The sequence below is a fragment of the Cucurbita pepo genome, chromosome LG15 (genome assembly GCF_002806865.2).
Source record: "Cucurbita pepo subsp. pepo cultivar mu-cu-16 chromosome LG15, ASM280686v2, whole genome shotgun sequence".
NCBI lineage: Eukaryota > Viridiplantae > Streptophyta > Magnoliopsida > Cucurbitales > Cucurbitaceae > Cucurbita > Cucurbita pepo.
In genome coordinates, this window is record NC_036652.1 from 6,772,117 (window position 1) to 6,790,607 (window position 18,491).

At 36.0% G+C, this 18,491-nt stretch overlaps 3 protein-coding genes and 1 pseudogene across 5 annotated transcripts; 2 read left to right on the plus strand and 2 right to left on the minus strand.

The window, feature by feature from the left end:
- The first annotated feature begins 1,817 nt into the window (after positions 1–1,817).
- LOC111811434 (probable protein phosphatase 2C 60) lies at positions 1,818–6,355 on the plus strand. The gene is made up of 4 exons (XM_023698279.1): positions 1,818–3,063; positions 3,373–3,740; positions 5,227–5,463; positions 5,829–6,355. Exons 1-4 carry the CDS (start codon positions 2,751–2,753, stop codon positions 6,075–6,077), a joined length of 1,167 nt encoding a protein of 388 aa, XP_023554047.1. The 5' UTR covers positions 1,818–2,750; the 3' UTR covers positions 6,078–6,355.
- A 200-nt stretch (positions 6,356–6,555) lies between these two features.
- LOC111811435 lies at positions 6,556–8,405 on the minus strand (annotated as a pseudogene).
- Positions 8,406–9,711: 1,306 nt separating this feature from the next.
- LOC111811508 (V-type proton ATPase subunit B 2) lies at positions 9,712–14,297 on the plus strand. 2 transcript variants are annotated; one of them, XM_023698392.1, is made up of 15 exons: positions 9,712–9,821; positions 10,166–10,233; positions 10,378–10,433; positions 10,513–10,611; positions 10,877–10,936; positions 11,463–11,574; positions 11,681–11,889; positions 12,007–12,135; positions 12,215–12,352; positions 12,610–12,760; positions 12,855–12,937; positions 13,221–13,268; positions 13,357–13,410; positions 13,504–13,587; positions 13,666–14,297. In XM_023698392.1, the coding sequence occupies exons 2-15, from the start codon at positions 10,176–10,178 to the stop codon at positions 13,849–13,851; spliced, it is 1,467 nt and encodes a 488-aa protein (XP_023554160.1). In that variant the 5' UTR covers positions 9,712–9,821; positions 10,166–10,175; the 3' UTR covers positions 13,852–14,297. The 2 variants fall into 2 exon arrangements, with proteins under 2 accessions (XP_023554160.1, XP_023554161.1); XM_023698393.1 differs by lacking the exon at positions 9,712–9,821 and adding an exon at positions 9,864–10,076.
- A 1,364-nt stretch (positions 14,298–15,661) lies between these two features.
- LOC111811115 (dnaJ homolog subfamily C member 17) lies at positions 15,662–18,434 on the minus strand. Of its 2 annotated transcripts, XR_002817502.1 has the most exons (5): positions 18,184–18,434; positions 17,289–17,959; positions 16,995–17,177; positions 15,872–15,960; positions 15,662–15,776 (listed from the first exon to the last, which is right to left on the minus strand). XR_002817502.1 is itself a non-coding variant. In XM_023697851.1 (4 exons), exons 2-4 carry the CDS (start codon positions 17,955–17,957, stop codon positions 15,937–15,939), a joined length of 876 nt encoding a protein of 291 aa, XP_023553619.1. In that variant the 5' UTR covers positions 17,958–17,959; positions 18,184–18,433; the 3' UTR covers positions 15,664–15,936. The 2 variants fall into 2 exon arrangements, 1 of the variants encoding a protein (XP_023553619.1); XM_023697851.1 differs by having other exon boundaries at positions 15,664–15,960; positions 18,184–18,433.
- Between the last annotated feature and the right edge of the window lie 57 nt (positions 18,435–18,491).

The window sequence follows — 18,491 nt, forward strand, 5'->3', positions numbered from 1 at the left end:
TTTATTAATTTAGCGAATTTGTTAATTATTATATAAATTTTGTTAGAAAAAGAAAGGAAAGTAAGAGGAGGTTTTTGTGGGCTTTAATTAATATATATTAATTTTTTTTTTTTAAAGAAACTATAAATCCAATTAAATTCATACTATAGTTGGAATTTATCCAAACTTGGATGAGATTAATTATAATTTTTTAAATCTATAAAATAGGGGTTTACAAATACAAGAATACCTATGTACTCCGTAGCTTATATAATATAAGATCGTAATGTCAAAATTATACATAAATTGTAATTAATGTTACATTTATTTTTTCAAACAACAATTTGGCAAGTAATTGACTGAAATTAATTATTTAATACATTATTAAATGTTTTCTAATTTTTCTTTTTTTAAAAGAAAAGTGCTTGGCTATACATTTAATACATAAATAAAATTCGGTTCGATAAGCAAACTGAGGTTTTTTAGTTGGATAGGACAATAATAGGGTTACCATCTAACTCTAGGTTTAAAAAAAATTAAAATATTTAATTGTTTTCGATAATAAAGTTGTTTTTTAAATAATAATAATAATAAAGACTGATCTAACTCGAAAATAGAGGATTAGATTGGGTTATATATTTTATTCGGGTTGCTTGGGTTACTAGCACAACAAACCCGAAATTCTGAGTTATTTTAAAAGATTTTTTATTTAACTCAACCAAACCTAACTCGTGTACACTGTTATTTAGATTAAATGTATTAATGAAATTAAAATTTAATAATGTTTTTAGGATATAAAGTTTTATTTTTTTAATTCTTTATAATTTATCCCGTCGACAGTGCCTTTCTTTTGTCGCAACCGAACGCGTTCACACGTGGGTTTCAGTCCACGAAAGTTCCACTGTGGCATCTGTCCAACACAACCCCATCCATTTGACCAATTTTTTTTTTTTTTTAAAAAAAAATTTAAATTACTTATTTAATTTTTAATTTATTTTATTTGGTAACTTCAATACTTTTAAATATAAATAGATTATTAAACGTTAAAAATTATTTTAAAAAATATTTAAATTTACTTAAATTTTTAATTGTGTTTTATAGGTCATTAACCTATTCCAACACTTTTTTTTTTTAACGAATCACAAAGACATTAAAATTAAAATTGAACATTTAAAATTTAATTTTATGCTCGTTAAATCAATTAATTTAAAAACTGTTTAACATATTAAAAACATAATGTAAAATTAAAAATAAAAAATATACAAGATATTCTTAAAAGTTTAATAACCTATATTCTTAAAAAATATACCAAATATTCTAACACTTTTTTAAATAAATCACAAAGACATTTAAATTAAAATTCAACGTTTAGAGTTTTATTATACATAAAATTTAATTTTATACTTGTTAAGAAAATTAATTTTAAAATTGTTAAACATATTAAAAACATAATATAATATTAAAAATAAAAAATATACCAGATATTCTTAAAAGTTTAATAACCAAGTTTATGTGATTGAAAATCTATTAAAAATTTATATAATTTAAAGATAAAATAAACATAAAATAAAAAATTCATTATACGTTTATAATTATATAATAATTTGCCCACATTATTATATAAAAGAATAATTAAAAAAGACTCAAACTTAATTTAATGAAAAGAAAATAATATGATTAGTTATCTTAAAATGATATAAAATTAAAAAAAAAAATTGAAATCTTAATAATAAAAAAAGAATAAATATGGAAATTAGAGAAAAATAGGGAGAGGACAAAAATGGAAGCAGAATGGTGTGACGGGCAGGCCACGTTAAAACCAAAAATGCCACTTTCTTATAGGCCTTGGGGGAATGAATTGTCTCTGGATCTCTCTCAAACGCGTCTGTGTGCTGACTGTTCGCTGGGGACCCTCGCTTCGCTGGCCTCAAAAGTTATCTCTTGTCACTCTTTAACAGGGGACCGACCCCTCTCCTCCGTCTCCCCACCCACACCCTTCCGCCAGGGTCGCCTCCGCCCCCATTTCAGCCACCCCCCATCGTCTTCTCCTCCTCCATTAAATCCCATCGAGGAGCAACCAAAAACCAGAACCCACCCAGATCTCCCTCTATATAACCTCTGCAATTCATCCCCCTCCTCAGATCTCCATAGTTTTCTTCTTCTTCTTATTGTTCTTCTCGACTGTTCTTGGATTTCCTGGTATTTTTGTTTGTTTCCCTTCCCTTTTGGTTAAGTTTTTGACTGGTTCTATTGATTGGGGTTTTGGGTTTCCATTTCTGAATTTGAATCGTTTCTGGGTCTTATTTGTTGAATGTGAATTGGTAGGCTTGGTTCTAGATTGATGGTGTGGTGTTTGTTCTGACCAATCCGTAGAATAATCTGGTGGAGGAAGTGGGTTTGGCTTTGATCACTATTGCGTTTCAAAAACCTCTTTAATCTTCGACTTTGATTTCTTTTTCTCTGTTCATTGTTTGCGACCAGTAATTTTCCTGGGGTTTCTGCTTGGGATAAGAATAGAGAGGGGTTTTGGAAAATATATCCTAGACCCCGATTGTTATGATTAGCAGAGGGATAAAGAATGGTCAATCCATTTGTGTGGTAATGTTTTCTCACTACATTATCTACGTTGTGTTTGGCTGAGAAAGACGAGGAATATAAAACAAGGGGGAAGAACAAAACCTTCTGCAATTGGAAATTCTGGGTTTAAAAAGAATCACTTAGGGGGACGATTTTTGTTTTAGATGTGGAGGATTTGTTGGATGAGATGAGGGATGTTATCGGAGTTCATGGATTTCTTGAGGGCTTGTTTCCGACCGAGCTCCGATCGGTATGTGGCGGGGGATATCAAGGGGAGGCAGGACGGGCTGCTATGGTACAAAGATAGTGGACAACATTTGAATGGTGAGTTTTCAATGTCTGTGGTTCAAGCCAACAATTTGCTTGAAGATCAGAGCCAGATTGAGTCAGGCAGTTTGAGCATACATGAGTCTGGCCCCAGAGGAACGTTTGTTGGTGTGTATGATGGCCATGGAGGCCCCGAGACTTCTCGGTATATCTGTGATCATCTCTTCCAGCATCTCAAGAGTGAGACATCTACTTTCTGCATCAATTCAAAACTCAGAAATTTCTTATTGCAGCTTTATATTTTCTTTTCATTCCTATTTGATCATAGAGAGAGGAAAAAAAAAAAAAAAAACTAGTTTATGGATCATTTAGAAGGTTCATGAGTTCACTTGGGTTTATGTTTACCAGGATAGAAGATTCTGCTTTGCACCTATAGTTTTCTGAATTAAAGTACTCACTTCATATGTGATAAAGGGAATGTTTCTGTCATATATGTTTGGGTGGATACATCATAGATGTTTGAAAATTTTGTTGATCTTTCTTGTGTAGGGTTTACTTCTGAGCAAGATTCAATGTCTGCGGATGTAATACGCAAGGCATTCCAAGCGACAGAAGATGGTTTTCTTTCAATAGTTCAAAGGCAATGGTCAACAAATCCTCAAATTGCAGCTGTTGGTTCATGTTGTCTAGTTGGTGTAATCTGTGATGGGACTCTCTATGTTGCAAATCTAGGTGATTCACGAGCTGTTTTGGGTAGAGTAGTGAAGGCGACTGGCAAGGTTCTAGCCGTTCAGTTATCAACAGAGCACAATGTTTCTAATGAGTCAGTGAGGCAAGAGCTGCAATCTTTACACCCTGAAGACTCAAAGATTGTGGTTTTAAAGCATAATGTTTGGCGAGTGAAGGGCATAATACAGGTTAGTTAGTACAGATCTTTGCACTTCTCTTGTATGTTACAAGTAATTGAATGGTCGGCTTTGTGTTTGCTATCCCTTTCCTGTATTGCTCTTATTTTCTATAAGCCGAAGCATTGAATAAGTACAAGCAAAGGTTGAAATTTTCTTGTGCTAGCTGTTTCAACCAGCTATTTCCTGCTCCACACTTTGCGCAAATAAGAATACCTGGATTCTCTAACCTAAAGGCCATGCTAAGAATGAGTGTCCCGTAAGATCCCACATTGGTTGGAGAGGAGAACGAAGCATTCCTTGTAAGGGTGTGGAAACCTCTCCCTAGTAGCGTTTTAAAACCTTGAGGGGAAGCCTAGAAGGGAAAACTCAAAGAGGACAATATCTGCTAGCGGTGAGTTTAGGTTGTTACACACTGGCTCTTTGGCTTTGAAAATTGACTCCTTCCTCATATTTTCATTAGCAGTTTAGTTAGAACAGACAGCCATTAAATCCTTTGAAGTTACAGATTCAGTATCCTGCTGACCCCAGCTTGCCTTCAACCCCACACATTGTGCTTCCTTCTAGATATGTAATCAAGACTCATTTGGATTAATTTGGGAGGGAAAATGGAAGTAGCTCAGGATCTGGACCGCATGTTTCTGGTTTTGGTGTACTGTGGTTTAGAAAGAACATGAAACATCCTTTTGATGAACAATAATTAATAACCTTAGAGTTAATATTGAGATCCCACGTCGGTTGGAGGGGAGAACAAAGAATTTTTATAAGGGTGTGGAAACCTCGGAGATATGTTTTAAAAATCTTGAAAGGAACTCTAGAAGGGAAAACCCAAAGAGGACAATATATGCTAGCAGTGAGCTTGGGGTGTTACAAATGGTATTAGAGCCAGACATCGGGGGGTGGATTGTAAGATCCCACATCGGTTGGAAAGGAGAACGAAGCATTCTTTATAAAGGTGTGAAAACCTCTGGCAGACGCGTTTTAAAACCCTGAGGGGAAGCCCAGAAGGGAAAGCCCAAAAGAGGACAATATCTACTAGCGGTGGGCTTGGGTGTTACATAATAAAACTCGTACTTTTAAGGATCAAACTGTTTTCCGATAGCTCAATCATTATGCAATCTAAAAGTTAACCGGTGAGCTTTAGACTTGATAGTCCATCGATTGGAACCGGGCATCATTTCTCCCTAGTTAGCCAGTTATGGGAGAAAATAGCCATAACACCTCCTCCTTTCACTTTGGAGAAATTAGAATGTCAAAAGACAAGCCTTTTATGTTCTTCTTTCTGTTTTGGTTGTGTTTCGGAAAACTTAATTGACTTTAGAGACAAATGAATATGGTTGTTTTTATCATTGAACGATATACACTAGCATGAGAGCTTGTCTAACTATCAATGCTTCTCATAACTCTTAGACACATATCTGGAGAACAAGCTTTCTTGTTCGGTCTATGGTTTAAATTCAATATGAGATTCTAATCTTCCAAGACTTTACCATTACAGATTTCCAGATCCATAGGTGATGTGTACTTGAAAAAAGCCGAGTTCAATAAAGAACCTTTGTATTTAAAGTTTCGAGTTCGGGAGCCCTTCATAAAGCCAATTTTGAGCTCTGAACCAGCCATTTCTGAGACCCAGTTGAAGCCAGATGATCAATTTATTATATTTGCATCAGATGGGTTGTGGGAGCACCTTAGCAACCAGGAAGCAGTCGATATAGTTCATAGCCATTCTCAAAGTGTGAGATTTCAATCTAAATTTTTTTGGTTCATCACCTTTTCCATTAAACAATCTATATGTGCTCATGACATAAGCAGCCTTGTCCATTGTGGTTTGAAGGAATGTTGCTTGAAGTATCGTGGATGGCTATCATGAACATGCATTCCATCTTTATTGTCTATAAATTTGCACCAACTGATTCTTAGATTAGTGTGTATTAGCCATTGATTTTCATCTCTTATTTCCATGCTCTTTTGCCTCTGATACCAAGGACTGAGTTATAAATTTGCACCGTTCTATCCTTTTCCTACCGTGTCATTACATGACCATTTTGTGGGTAACAGGAGAGAGAAGCTAAGGTCATGTTTCACTTGTGCTTTTTGCAGGGAAGTGCAAGAAGACTGGTCAGGGCTGCTCTCCAACTAGCTGCAAAGAAAAGAGAAATGAGGTACTCAGATTTGAAGAAGATTGACCGCGGTGTTCGTCGCCATTTCCACGACGACATCACCGTGGTGGTCGTGTTTCTTGATACAAATCTGCTCTTCAAAGCCAGTAACACGAAGAGCTTGAGTGTCTCACTACGAGGGGGTGGAGTCACCCGCCTTCCTAACTCTCTAGCCAAAACACCCAAGTAGAACATGAAAATCCCTGATTGAAGGAATTGGTATGGATCTTTTACCGTATTCCCCCCCCTGTGAATACTAAGTAGGTTCCAGTAGAGAGAAAAAGTTGCAGGCCCATCCAACTTATTGTTCTAGATCCAAAGCTCTCAACTGAATCGTTTCATGTAAAAGAAGGGTGGTACGATCAGACATTTATTAGTGGGTAATGTTAAACTCTATGTAACTCTGCCTGTTGGTTCCACCCAGTTTGGTATATTTCATCAGGTCTATAAGTTCTATACTTAAGTGTCTTCAAACTTTTGCCCACTTCCACTTATTAGAGAAAATGCAACGAACTTTTGTAACTACCCTCAATTCTAAGGACCCTATTAACGTTTTGCCTTGTAAAGGCATCATGATATCTTCCAGGGAAACCTATGATTGAATGGCTAGAAATAATTCTAGTTCTTCCTATATAAAGATAATCTATCCTTTGTAGTTCGAGTACACATCTCACAAATTGGGATTCAAATTCATGGAATGTATTCTTTACAAATTATACAAATTTAGGTCTAGTTTGATTAAGCTTATAAACTCTACTTTTACTTATAAAATGGTTATAAATCAGACATTTAAGTTTCTACTCCAGTGTAACATTGTAAAGTGCTAACTTAGAGGTAAGCATAGATTGCGATCTTTTAAGCACGAACATACAACAACTATTTACTCAAATATAACTTAAAACAGGTAAAATTGGAAACATGTCTAGTGAGCTATGAACAGAGTTGATGGCTGTTCATTAATGTTTCAGATTCCACAGAGAGATAACATGGACATCTACCAGAACACTTTCTAAACAGTAAATTGTTCATAACTATGTCAAGAATTTGTTTTAGTGGTGAATATGCAATGGTACACATCCTAAAAAAATGCTAAAGCATGAACATGTGAATGAATTTACATTTTAGTGAAGTTTTAGCTTTAAATTCAGTGCCTATCTCATCCCTAAACCATGTAAAGAGAGACCAAAAATTGAGAGAAGAGGATAAGTCACTTATCAAAGCAGCAGGAGACTGGAAGCTGAGAAACGGAGCGATGTCTACTTGCAATCAATTCTCAACTGCAGAACCGACTACTGCACCTGCAAAGAAGAACAGCAGAGAGAAAATTGCAAATATTATCATATGAAAATTGCACGATCTATACAATGGCTCCAAGACGTGAGATCTGTATTTCTCAGCATACTTTTGTGCACAAGAAACGAAATCACTTCATTTATGTCAAAGTTCATGAATATATGTAACACAAATAGGATAAATAAATATCACATGTAGCATAAAAAATAAATTTTGATTCGAAAGGAAATAGACGCAGTATTCGCAAGCATCAAGTTTATTTCACAAAACCTCAACAGTATTCGCAAGCAGAAAAAATGTGCGATTTCTTCAATTGTTCTCCAAATTTGTGAAGATTTACTTGCATCCAAATCTTGTAAGAACTAAAAAGCACAAAGAATTAGCACTAGCAGAACTCCTTACCAAGCTTCACGTTCCTTTTGGTAAAAAAAAATACAAAGAAACTACAAAGCTACATGCAAATAAATCTAATAATCCATGTACGGTATTTCGTTCAAAACCATAACTGCCTCCTCATGCAGTAGCAAGTATCTGAATTTGTTCGAATCTAATTGCCGCCGGAGCCAGAAACTCAAAGATCGTTGCTAAAGTGGTAATAGCCATTCTATAGAGTGTTGGCAAAACAAAAGGAAAGCTTAACTCGCTCAAAAAGTTCGCAAGCTCCATGCCGATCATATTAGTAGCATATAGAAACACACACACACACACACAAAGATCACACGAATAATTACCAAATCAATCGGACTTCCCAATTTCGAATGCCAATACTCAAATCAAAGGGAACGCAATATTTAAATCCCTAAAATACCAAAATTCCCCAAACGAAGTAAAAAAAATCGAACTCCTTCTACCTGCGCGACTGTTTCTTGGTCGTCCTTGCAAGCGGCCATAATCGACTTCCTAGCACGAAGAATATCATCGAACGAGGCCTCATCGGAGACTCCAAGAACATGGAGAGCATTTTCCACGGATATCTCGAACGTCGCAGAGTCATCGGCTCACGAACCAGCTTGCATCAGCGTTCCCCTCATCGAAAATGTTCGAAAGATTTGTGAAATGCCAACGCCTTTCCATTGATTCAATTTTCCGATGAAGTTCGAACCGAGCCGGTGACCCGGTGATGTCGGAGAGGCTGCGCCGGCGGAAAGAGCGGCCGTCATTGGTTCAAATTGAATCAACATGTTAAGACTCTTCTTTAGAGAAGTCCCTGCCGCATGGTTTACAGTATAAGCTGAACCTGCAAAATTGTGAGCTCTCTCTTAGACCATAGGTTAAAAAGTTAATTACAAAATTATTTGGGCTAAATTTTAATTTATCCCAAAATATAGGGATCAAACCTGCAATTTGACCATATATCTATTTTTCACCCAAAAAAAACCCTTTAATTTTATGTCATTTATTTAAAGTATTTTATTGTACATAAATAATACCAATTTGTTCATGACCGGAAGCCGATAAATAAATAAGATCACTTCTTATAGATTTACGGATAATGATTATGATCTAGTTTATGGTCTGATAGTAACAAACCATACACGATGTTGGATGAAAGTGTCCCACATTAGTTAATTTAGGGAATGATCATGAGTTTATAATCAAATAATACACTCTCCTCCATTGGTACGAGGTCTTTTGGGAAGCCCAAAACAAAGCCATGAGAGCTTATGCGGACAATATCATACCATTATGGAGAGTCTCGTTTGTCTAATACACGAGACAGAAGTTATCAAATTCAAAGCTAACGTGCTTGAAACATAATTAATTATTAAAGTTCTCGAGATAATTTTTTTTAAATTCTATAATTTTAAACACAAATTTCCTAAAATTTTAAATTTAGGTCTAAAATATTGAGTGTATGGCAACAAAATTACTTAAAAATTATAGGTTTGAATAAAAAAAAAAAAATATATTTATTGTTTTTAAATTATAAAAAAAAAAAAAAAAGGAAAAGATTCACGAATTACCCCTGGCCAACGTGCACCCATGCAAATCACGACGATGAGGTAAAGATTTAACTAAAATACAGATAATGAAGCGGGTCCCTCTTAGGGCATTTTTGTCAATTCACTCTCCAAAAGTAAAATGAAATCGTGGACCAATAAATTCCCGCCACGTAACATGGGCTAAACTACGCAAGAATCTCTCTTATTACTACCATTATTTTTCGCAATCCCATAATTCAAATAAATTACCAAACCATTAAATTTTCGTAAACTAAAAAAATAATTAAAATTTATGATAAATTACAATAATATATTCCTATTATATTTTTAATACAAAATTACGATACTACCCTTCACCTTTTCTAAACTACAAAAATTAACCATATTTTAATTAATATTTACTGTAATTTTGAAACATTTATAAAAGTCTACGAGATTTATTTTGTTTTAATTTTAAACTAAATATTTATTTTAATCCGTCGGCGAATAAATAAATAAATAAATAAATAAAAAAGAAAAAAAGAAAAAAAAGAAAAAAAAAAAGAGGAAAATGGATATTCCGAGTAAAATTTAGTTTCTTCAATTATTAATAATAATATTTCCAGTCCGTCAGATCCCAGATTACATCTTCTCGCTGCTGTCCACATCTCTTCTCGCACTCGGTTCCTCTATCAGATCAGGAGAAGCGAAAAGCACAGGTTTGAATCTTCGTGTTCTCTTTCAGATCCATAATGAATCCAAAAACCTTCTTAATCGTTCTTTGATTGCCTCGGGTTCTCGTTTTTGTTAGGAATATGTTTTTGATTTGCCTCTTCAGGCTATACTAGTTGATTACGCTTGTTTTATCCGAACTTGGATTCTTCTGTGGTTGCGAATTGTAGCCATTTGATTTCGAGGATAGTTTTGTGTTTTTGTTTTCCTGTGGTGATTGGCTTGTGTTGAGGAAGTTGAAGGTGATTGGATTAATTTAGTGATACATTCAATTGAGCTATTTTGTTAATTTGTTGTAATTGAGTTTTATTCTTTGTTCTTGGTGTGTTAGTGATTCAAGTATGGGTATGGAACAAAACAATCATGATGCAGAGGAGGGAACGCTGGAGATTGGCATGGGTAGGTTTTCAATAGCTTGTCTTTGCTATCATTTCTCAAATTTTTTTCAGTTTTATTGTGATCAAATGGATATAAGCCTCAGAATCGAGCATTTGGAAACTTTTGTTCTGCGTAAATGATTTTCGATTGGTTTTCGTGCTGCAGAATATAGAACAGTCTCGGGAGTTGCTGGTCCTTTGGTTATTCTGGACAAAGTCAAGGTATGGATCCTTTCTCTCTGGTTCGTCTAGTATATTGTATAGAGATTCTAGGTACTGACTCTTTTTCTTAAATTCCCAGGGACCTAAGTTTCAGGAGATTGTTAATATTCGTCTCGGAGATGGATCAACCAGGCGTGGTCAAGTCCTGGAAGTTGATGGGGAGAAAGCTGTTGTTCAGGTTATCTTCGTTAGCGCTTTTCGGTTTTATTTCCAGTTTCACTATCAGACTGACTTCTTACGTAGGATCGAGGTTCAGGCATAATGTGCTCGCTCTTTGGTTGAGTGCTCGTGTCCAGATTATACACTGGTTTTGGTCAATTGATACCATTAATTTTTGCTAATCTTCTACTGAGATTGTACTGCCTCGCTTTCTTTTTTGTTGTTTATTCATGGAAAGCTTTTCATCTACTTATAATATTTGATTTGTTGCTTTCAATTTCCAGGTATTTGAAGGGACATCTGGAATTGATAACAAATATACAACTGTGCAATTTACTGGAGAGGTACGAACCCTATTATAAATAGAAGAAATGATTGAATTTATCTTGTCAAATGAATTTGTTCGAATCTCTCTGTTTTTTTCATGAACATTCAGTCGGAAAGATTTAGCAGCATTTTCACGATATCGTTATGATGATCAATTAATGGGACTTGTCTCTTGTAAAGGGATTCAATAGAAGGAAAAAGAATTGACAAGAGACCTGTATAAAGGAAAAAAACAATACTAGGTTAATCACCAATGCCTATAAATGGATCGGTTCAACTGCATAGATTTTTTATGTTCAACGCTTTATCTTAAAAATTGTTTATTCCTTTTTAACCGAAATTCCCGGAGGGTACTTCAAACTAGCGTCTGGCACCACGATTACCTTTTTTTTTTTTTTTTTTTTTTTNGGAAATTCTGCTGCCAGCCACCAGGTCTTGGAAACTTGAAATTGATAAAGAGATTCATTGAGTTTCTCTATAGTTTAACCTTGTTCTACACTTAATTTTATTGCTCATTACTTCTGTTCTTCATCTTTTTTGTAGGTTTTGAAAACTCCAGTCTCTTTGGACATGCTCGGGCGAATTTTTAATGGTTCTGGAAAACCCATTGACAATGGTCCTCCTATCTTGCCTGAGGCTTATTTGGACATTTCTGGTATGTTGCTGGAAATCTAGAGAAATCATTTTCCTTATTTTTCCATTTTAATAAGTTCACAGTTTACTATATTTTATTTTCCTGATGTGCTATTCTTCTTCCTTAGGGAGTTCTATAAACCCTAGTGAGAGAACTTATCCTGAAGAGATGATACAGACTGGGATTTCTACAATTGATGTCATGAATTCCATTGCTAGAGGACAAAAGATCCCTCTTTTCTCAGCTGCAGGTCTTCCTCACAATGAAATTGCTGCCCAGATATGCCGTCAGGCTGGCTTGGTAAAGCGGTTGGAGAAATCCAACGATCTTCTCGAGGTATAAGCTATAGTTGTATTGATTTCTGGTTCTCAAGACAGTTCCTTGAGGTGTATTGATCTGATAATCTTGATGCTTGTTTTTTTTTTTTAATTAACTCAAGTTTTTGATTTACAGGGTGGTGAAGAGGACAACTTTGCCATTGTTTTTGCTGCTATGGGTGTTAACATGGAGACAGCTCAATTTTTCAAACGTGATTTTGAGGAAAATGGTTCTATGGAGAGAGTGACCCTATTTCTGAACCTGGTATTTCTTTTATACATAGATCGATGAAACTTTGTTGCGACTATTTATTCTTAAATATGGATGCCATGGTATTTTACAGGCTAATGACCCTACAATCGAGCGTATTATCACTCCTCGTATTGCTCTTACCACTGCTGAATATTTGGCTTATGAATGCGGGAAGCATGTTCTCGTCATATTGACAGATATGAGTTCTTATGCTGATGCCCTTCGAGAGGTAATGCTGAATGCAAAAATAAATGCAGGATGTCCTAGATGATAACTAATCTTTTGGGATTTCATTTTAATTGGAATTTGGCTGACCTAAGACCAAATCTTGTAGTTCTATAGTTTTTAACCCTTAAAATAATTGCTTTTAGTTGACGACAACTTTGTTAAATTAACTGATATTTAAGTTCGCAAGATGTTCCTTGCCAAAGAGGGGAAATAGAAGAAAAGAGTTCAAAAAACACAAATCAATTGACTTCTTTGCAGGTGTCTGCAGCACGAGAGGAAGTACCCGGAAGGCGTGGATACCCTGGTTATATGTATACTGATCTTGCTACAATTTATGAGCGAGCTGGACGTATTGAAGGACGTAAAGGATCCATCACTCAAATCCCAATCCTCACTATGCCAAACGATGGTAATGCCTCAAGCTATGTTTATTGTCTTGTTAAATGAACGTTTTTGTTCTTTAGCATTTTAATTGATTCTTTTGGGGTTTCGGGTATGATCAGATATTACACATCCTACCCCCGATCTTACTGGCTATATTACCGAGGGACAGATCTACATCGATAGGCAGCTCTACAACAGACAGGTTAGTTTATGAAGCTTGGGATTTATATATATAATCCACCCATCATTTGGCTCTACAGTGGCTCTTTAAGAAATGAACAGTGTCATACTGCCTCAATTTTGATATTCTGTAAATCCGTGAATTGTTATACCCAAATGGAAACATATTTAACTAGTTTTCAGGTTGCCAGAGATATAGAAGAAATTTTTTATGAACTCGGAATTAATAGTCGACGATAATTGCTACTCGCGAGTATTCTTCCTATTGACTCTTGATCTGATAACTATCTTCTTGGCTTGGCCAGATATACCCACCAATCAATGTCCTTCCTTCATTGTCTCGTCTTATGAAGGTAATTTTTCTTCCACAATGTTTGATGATAGTTTTAGAAGCATTGAAAAATTCATGATGTACTCTAAATCTATCCTCTGTTACTGCAGAGTGCCATTGGTGAGGGAATGACCCGTAGGGATCATGCTGATGTATCCAACCAGGTTAGCTTTCTTTGTTATAGTTTTACCGATCCATCTTCGAGCCAGTAATAAATGCCACGTGACTTAAATATCCATGCGCCCTCGAACGCGCAGCTCTATGCAAATTATGCAATTGGGAAGGATGTTCAGGCAATGAAAGCCGTGGTTGGAGAAGAAGCACTCTCTTCTGAGGATCTGGTATTTTATCTTTCTTTCATTTTTTTTATGAGAATTGTTATGGGATAACAGCAAAGTAACACTGCTTTCTGAAAACAGCTCTATTTGGAGTTTTTGGACAAATTTGAGAGGAAGTTTGTCTCTCAAGGAGCTTACGATACTCGAAATATTTTCCAATCGCTTGATCTGGCTTGGACACTGCTTCGTATTTTCCCTCGCGAACTTCTGCACCGTATACCTGCAAAGACTCTTGATCTGTTTTACAGCCGAGAATCTGCAAATTAATGAACCAAAGCTCGTAAGAGACCGCCCGCGTAGATAGATCGTAATGAGCTTTGAGGAATGTTATTTTCAGTTTCTCCCTCTTCCCTTACCTTCTCTCCATATTGCATAAATTCAGAGTGAACAATAAAAAAGTTGTGTACCATCTCATTCTCACAGTTCAGCCCTCTTTCCAAGCAAAAGTCAGAATGGGAACAACATTCTTTTTAGCAAGGACATCGAGCTCTTCTCCAATGTCGTCTGTATTATGTTTAATTATTTTGTTGGATTGTGGCATCAGTGCTGCTTTGGGGCATGCTCAACAACAACTTTTCGGGCATCTAAGTTCTATAAAAAGGCCCTTTCCAATTCCTCTTCTTGTCTATTTGTCTATTTATATAAGTTGATATTATATATTGTATTCCGAACAGTTTTGTGAACGAACTTCTGAAGAATTCGGTTTCTTGTTATTATAAATTTCTCCGTTTTCGTTTTAAAGCATGTTCAATAACTATTGGCTCGGAGTTCTTACTTCAAAATTAGAAGTGGAAGATTCAAATCTCTATATCACAAATTTGTCGAACAGATTTATGAGTTTTTAATTTTGCATCTAAAAGGCTTTTTAGCTTAAAAAAACATGTACCTTTTGTTCTTGATCCAGCATGTTTCCATTGCAGGGAAGAACGATTCCATTGCAAGGAAGAACGACGTACCATGATACTTTCTATTTTGTCGTCTAGCTTTGATCTCTGGTTTGATGGTTGTACGCAATAAAAATCTGGTACATTCCATTTTGTTTCCCATCCCCGTCTTTTGAAACACTTTAGATTTATTTCTTTTGTTTAGGTCTTGACTTCTTCGCTATGATCTTCACAATAGTTCATATAAGAGCCATAGCCGTTTCAATTCCTATTCGTGTTACGATAGTTCTAACTTTCAATTGTCTTAATAACATATAAGCCCCTTTTAGCTTCCTAGCATTAAGGCCATAAAATGCCACATTCTTGGTGGATTTGGTCATGGTAAATTACATTACTTCATCTTCTAGTCTTCACAGTTCAAGAATTTTTTGCTCGTAGTCATAACAATTCAAACTTAAGTTGCCAACTTAAGTAAAAAAGTACATAGCCTATTCCAAAGACTAACAAAATCCTATGCCAATAGCAGCAGAATGACCAGTTTGCTGATAAATTTAAGTTGCTAGCTTGAAACCAGCAACAAATCACAAACCAAAGTCATTATTCTAGTAATACCTGCCACTGAAGAACTGAGAGTAGGCTATCTTTGCAAGCCATAATATGAAATTGGACCCAACTACACTGCAACTTATGACACCAGCTCTTCATGTTGAGTACCGTACCATATTTTTGAACCTCCACGTCTTGTATGTGCTCAAGTACAAGATCATGATATAGCTATAACTTACCAGATCGAGAACAATAACGATTCCTATCGTCACAGGCCTGCAATGAATCACTGAATACTGACGTAGTGCTTGCCTTTTGGCATTCCCAAAAACAACAAATTTGAAGACAATAATTGTAGCTATCAGCTCAGCAATGGCATGAAATAAATAGACAAACAACCAATGCCCTATACATAGAAAGAAAGAAAAATAAATACAACTTCGAGTGTTGGAGATGTTCAACTACACAACAGATGAGAAACTATATCCTGTGGCTACTAGCTTTACTTCTAAAAGAATTTGAACCCAACTTTTGACTCATGTGCATCATTTGGCCAAATAAATGACCTTCAACAGAGTAATGGAATAAGATACAGCACGAACAAACGAATCTCGTGTGTTAGTTATTTTTCATCAAGATTAATTAAATTGCTATAATGAACAAAAGTCAGGTATTAATTAGAAAATTTTACTTGGTATCGTATTCATCTGGACCACGATTCTCACATAACCATAATTGAAAGTATCTCTCAATTGTCTGCAGCTAAAACAGTATACAGATAGGAAAAATAATTCCTTAAGTAGAGATATGGCAATAATGCAAACTGAAAAGGTGGCAGCAAGAACATGTTCTTTCACCTCAACATTCATGACAAAGGGTGATCTCGACTCAATATGGTACAATTGATCTTGGCAGTGCCAACTTATTGTTTTTGCTTCTCACCAGCCTGTTTAAGTTAACAGAAGAAATTATCAGAAGAGTAGAAAATTATGGAGATAATAAACTCGATAAAAGAAGAATATTTTTATGCTCTATGAAAATGGAAGTATACTTAAAAAGTCAAAAGCTCATGGAAAGACTTGATGGGAGGGTTAATATGAGTTAGAAGATCCTAAACTAGGTATTGATACTGTTCTCTCCAACCAACTAGGGTACCCTTGTTGGCAACACATTGAGAATGCTGAATGACTCCTTTTGGTGTGTCCTTCATTCATCTTTAGTGGAAGGTATTCTAGGTGATTTTAACATATGATGTGTAACAGCCCAAGTCCACCGCTAGCAGATATTATCCACTTTGGCCCGTTATGCATCGCCGTCAGCCTCATGGTTTTAAAACACGTATGCTAGGGAGAGGTTTCCACACCCTTATAAAGAGTGCTTTGTTCCCCTCTCCAACCGATGTAGGATCTCACAGTCCACCCCCCTTCGGGGCCCAACGTCCTTGTTGGCACACTGCCTCGTGTCCACCCCCTTTGGAGCTCAACCTCCTCACTGGCACATCGCCCGGTGTCTAGTTCTAATACCATTTATAACAGCCTAAGTCCACCGCTAGCAAATATTATTCGCTTTGGCCCGTTACGTATCGTCGTCAGCCTCACGATTTTAAAACACGTCTGCTAGGGAGAGGTTTCCACACCTTATAAAGAGTGCTTTGTTCCCCTATCCGACCGATGTAGGATCTCACATGATGTCTTTAATAGTCAATATAGTTCCCTTTCTAAGGAAAGCTATTGCTCTTGTGGTTCAATGCTATCAAGGCTACGTTTGGTTTGTTCGGTTATCGGAACGTATTCTGTGGTATTATTAACGTACGATGTATTTGATGGTCAGTATGGTTTCCTTCATGGTTATTATTTCCAAAGAAAAGCTATTTGTTTATCTCCAATTGGAATAATCATGACCCTTAGTCTCATTACTAGCAAGAAAATAATAGTTAAAAGAGTTAGAGAGAGAGAGAGAGAGAGAGAGAGAGAGAGAGACCTTTTGGAGTTTCTTTAAAATGGAATCTTCAAATGCTTGGTAACCAGCTCCTACTAAATTATTCAATCGATTATGCTCTGGTGATTTCTCAGCAGCGGGCATCTCTACTGAAGAAACTGGTTGAAGGGGCAAAACTAGTAAAGGGTTAGATAGATCACCAAGCACAGATCTAGTAGAGGCAACCTGCAAGACAAATACAACCCAAGTATAATTACTATAATAGTTTAAGTCGTAGTTTTGGAAAAAGTAAGCTAAAAACAGATGAGGGGAAAATAAGTTAATGGCAAAACTCACTGCAGCATCTTTACTCGACATTACGATCACCGCTGAACCTTTCTTCTTCTTATTATGCCTAATAACAACATCTTCAACCTCACCAAACTTCGAAAACATCTCTCTTAATTTCTCTGCAGTATAATCCTCGCCAATCTTCTCCCATGAAACCTTAAGCATCCTCTCTTTGTCCATTGTAGATCCAGGATCACCATCGCTATTCTTTCCAACTCCCCCAGTCTCCTTCTTTGGTGGAAATGTTGTGGGTGCTCCTTTCTTCGCGTGCATAGCTCGAATTCTAGCAATCTCTTCCTTTAGCTTTTTGGCAATTTTTTCTTCCTCTGCTAGTTCTTTTGCAGCAGGGTCGGGAGCAAATGCAGATCGCTCTCTTGCTTCAAGGTCCGTCATCATTTTCTGACGCTTAGAATCACGCTCTGATTGTCGGCGATGCTGCTCACGTTTTACTCTTAGAAGATCATCGAATAATTTCCTTGCCTTCTCATCCTTCAGAATCTCGTAGGATGACTTCAGAATTTGGAAATTAGCATGGGCATTTGGATCATCTGGCCTCTTGTCAGGGTGCAATTCCAAAGCCTTTGCTCTGTATGCTTTAGATATCTCTTTCTCAGAGAGCTTGGATCCTTCCTCACCCGAAGGCAACCCAAGAACAGCATAATGATCGACATCCATGTCTACAAGAATTCAAGAACAACCAACAAATTTCAGACAAACCATAACCAAAAACACCCACATACACATCACAATTAGCAAGACTCAGAAAAGAAAAACTTCAAAATGTGTAAACGAACTTGCAACAAATCTTAAAAAGAAAGATCTTAAGTAGAAATAAACACATAAAAAAGAAAAAAAATTCACCCATATTCCAATCGAAAATAAGCAATTTACACCAAATTACCTCAACTAAAATGTATGATACTACCATATCCACCAAGACTGGATCGACATACCAAACAAATCGAACGGTTATGTGCCTATTGCTCGTAGTCAAAGAATTTCATCATTTGATAAACAGGAAATGTACCGCGCATGATTCAGAGGTACAATTCCAAACCAAGATTGCAACCAAAAGCGTCATATATCATCAAGCCCTCTCAAAGACAAATATTTGTGAACCTCCCATTCAAAGTCCTTATAAATCAATAACTGTTCCTAAATAAATTTGTTCTAATATCCCATCCATGCATTAAAAAAAAAAAAAAAAAA

Coding starts and splice junctions, on each gene's coding strand:
- LOC111811508 (XM_023698392.1), top strand. CDS start 10,176: ATGGGTATGGAACAAAACAATCATGATGCAGAGGAGGGAACGCTGGAG. Junction 10,612..10,876: donor GGGAGAAAGCTGTTGTTCAG/GTTATCTTCGTT, acceptor TTCAATTTCCAG/GTATTTGAAGGGACATCTGG. Junction 12,136..12,214: donor TGACCCTATTTCTGAACCTG/GTATTTCTTTTA, acceptor GGTATTTTACAG/GCTAATGACCCTACAATCGA.
- LOC111811115 (XM_023697851.1), bottom strand. CDS start 17,957: ATGGATGTCGATCATTATGCTGTTCTTGGGTTGCCTTCGGGTGAGGAA. Junction 17,178..17,288: donor TGTCGAGTAAAGATGCTGCA/GTGAGTTTTGCC, acceptor TTTGTCTTGCAG/GTTGCCTCTACTAGATCTGT. Junction 15,961..16,994: donor TTTTAAAGAAACTCCAAAAG/GTCTCTCTCTCT, acceptor TAACTTAAACAG/GCTGGTGAGAAGCAAAAACA.
- LOC111811434 (XM_023698279.1), top strand. CDS start 2,751: ATGTTATCGGAGTTCATGGATTTCTTGAGGGCTTGTTTCCGACCGAGC. Junction 3,064..3,372: donor TCTCTTCCAGCATCTCAAGA/GTGAGACATCTA, acceptor TTTCTTGTGTAG/GGTTTACTTCTGAGCAAGAT. Junction 3,741..5,226: donor GAGTGAAGGGCATAATACAG/GTTAGTTAGTAC, acceptor TTACCATTACAG/ATTTCCAGATCCATAGGTGA.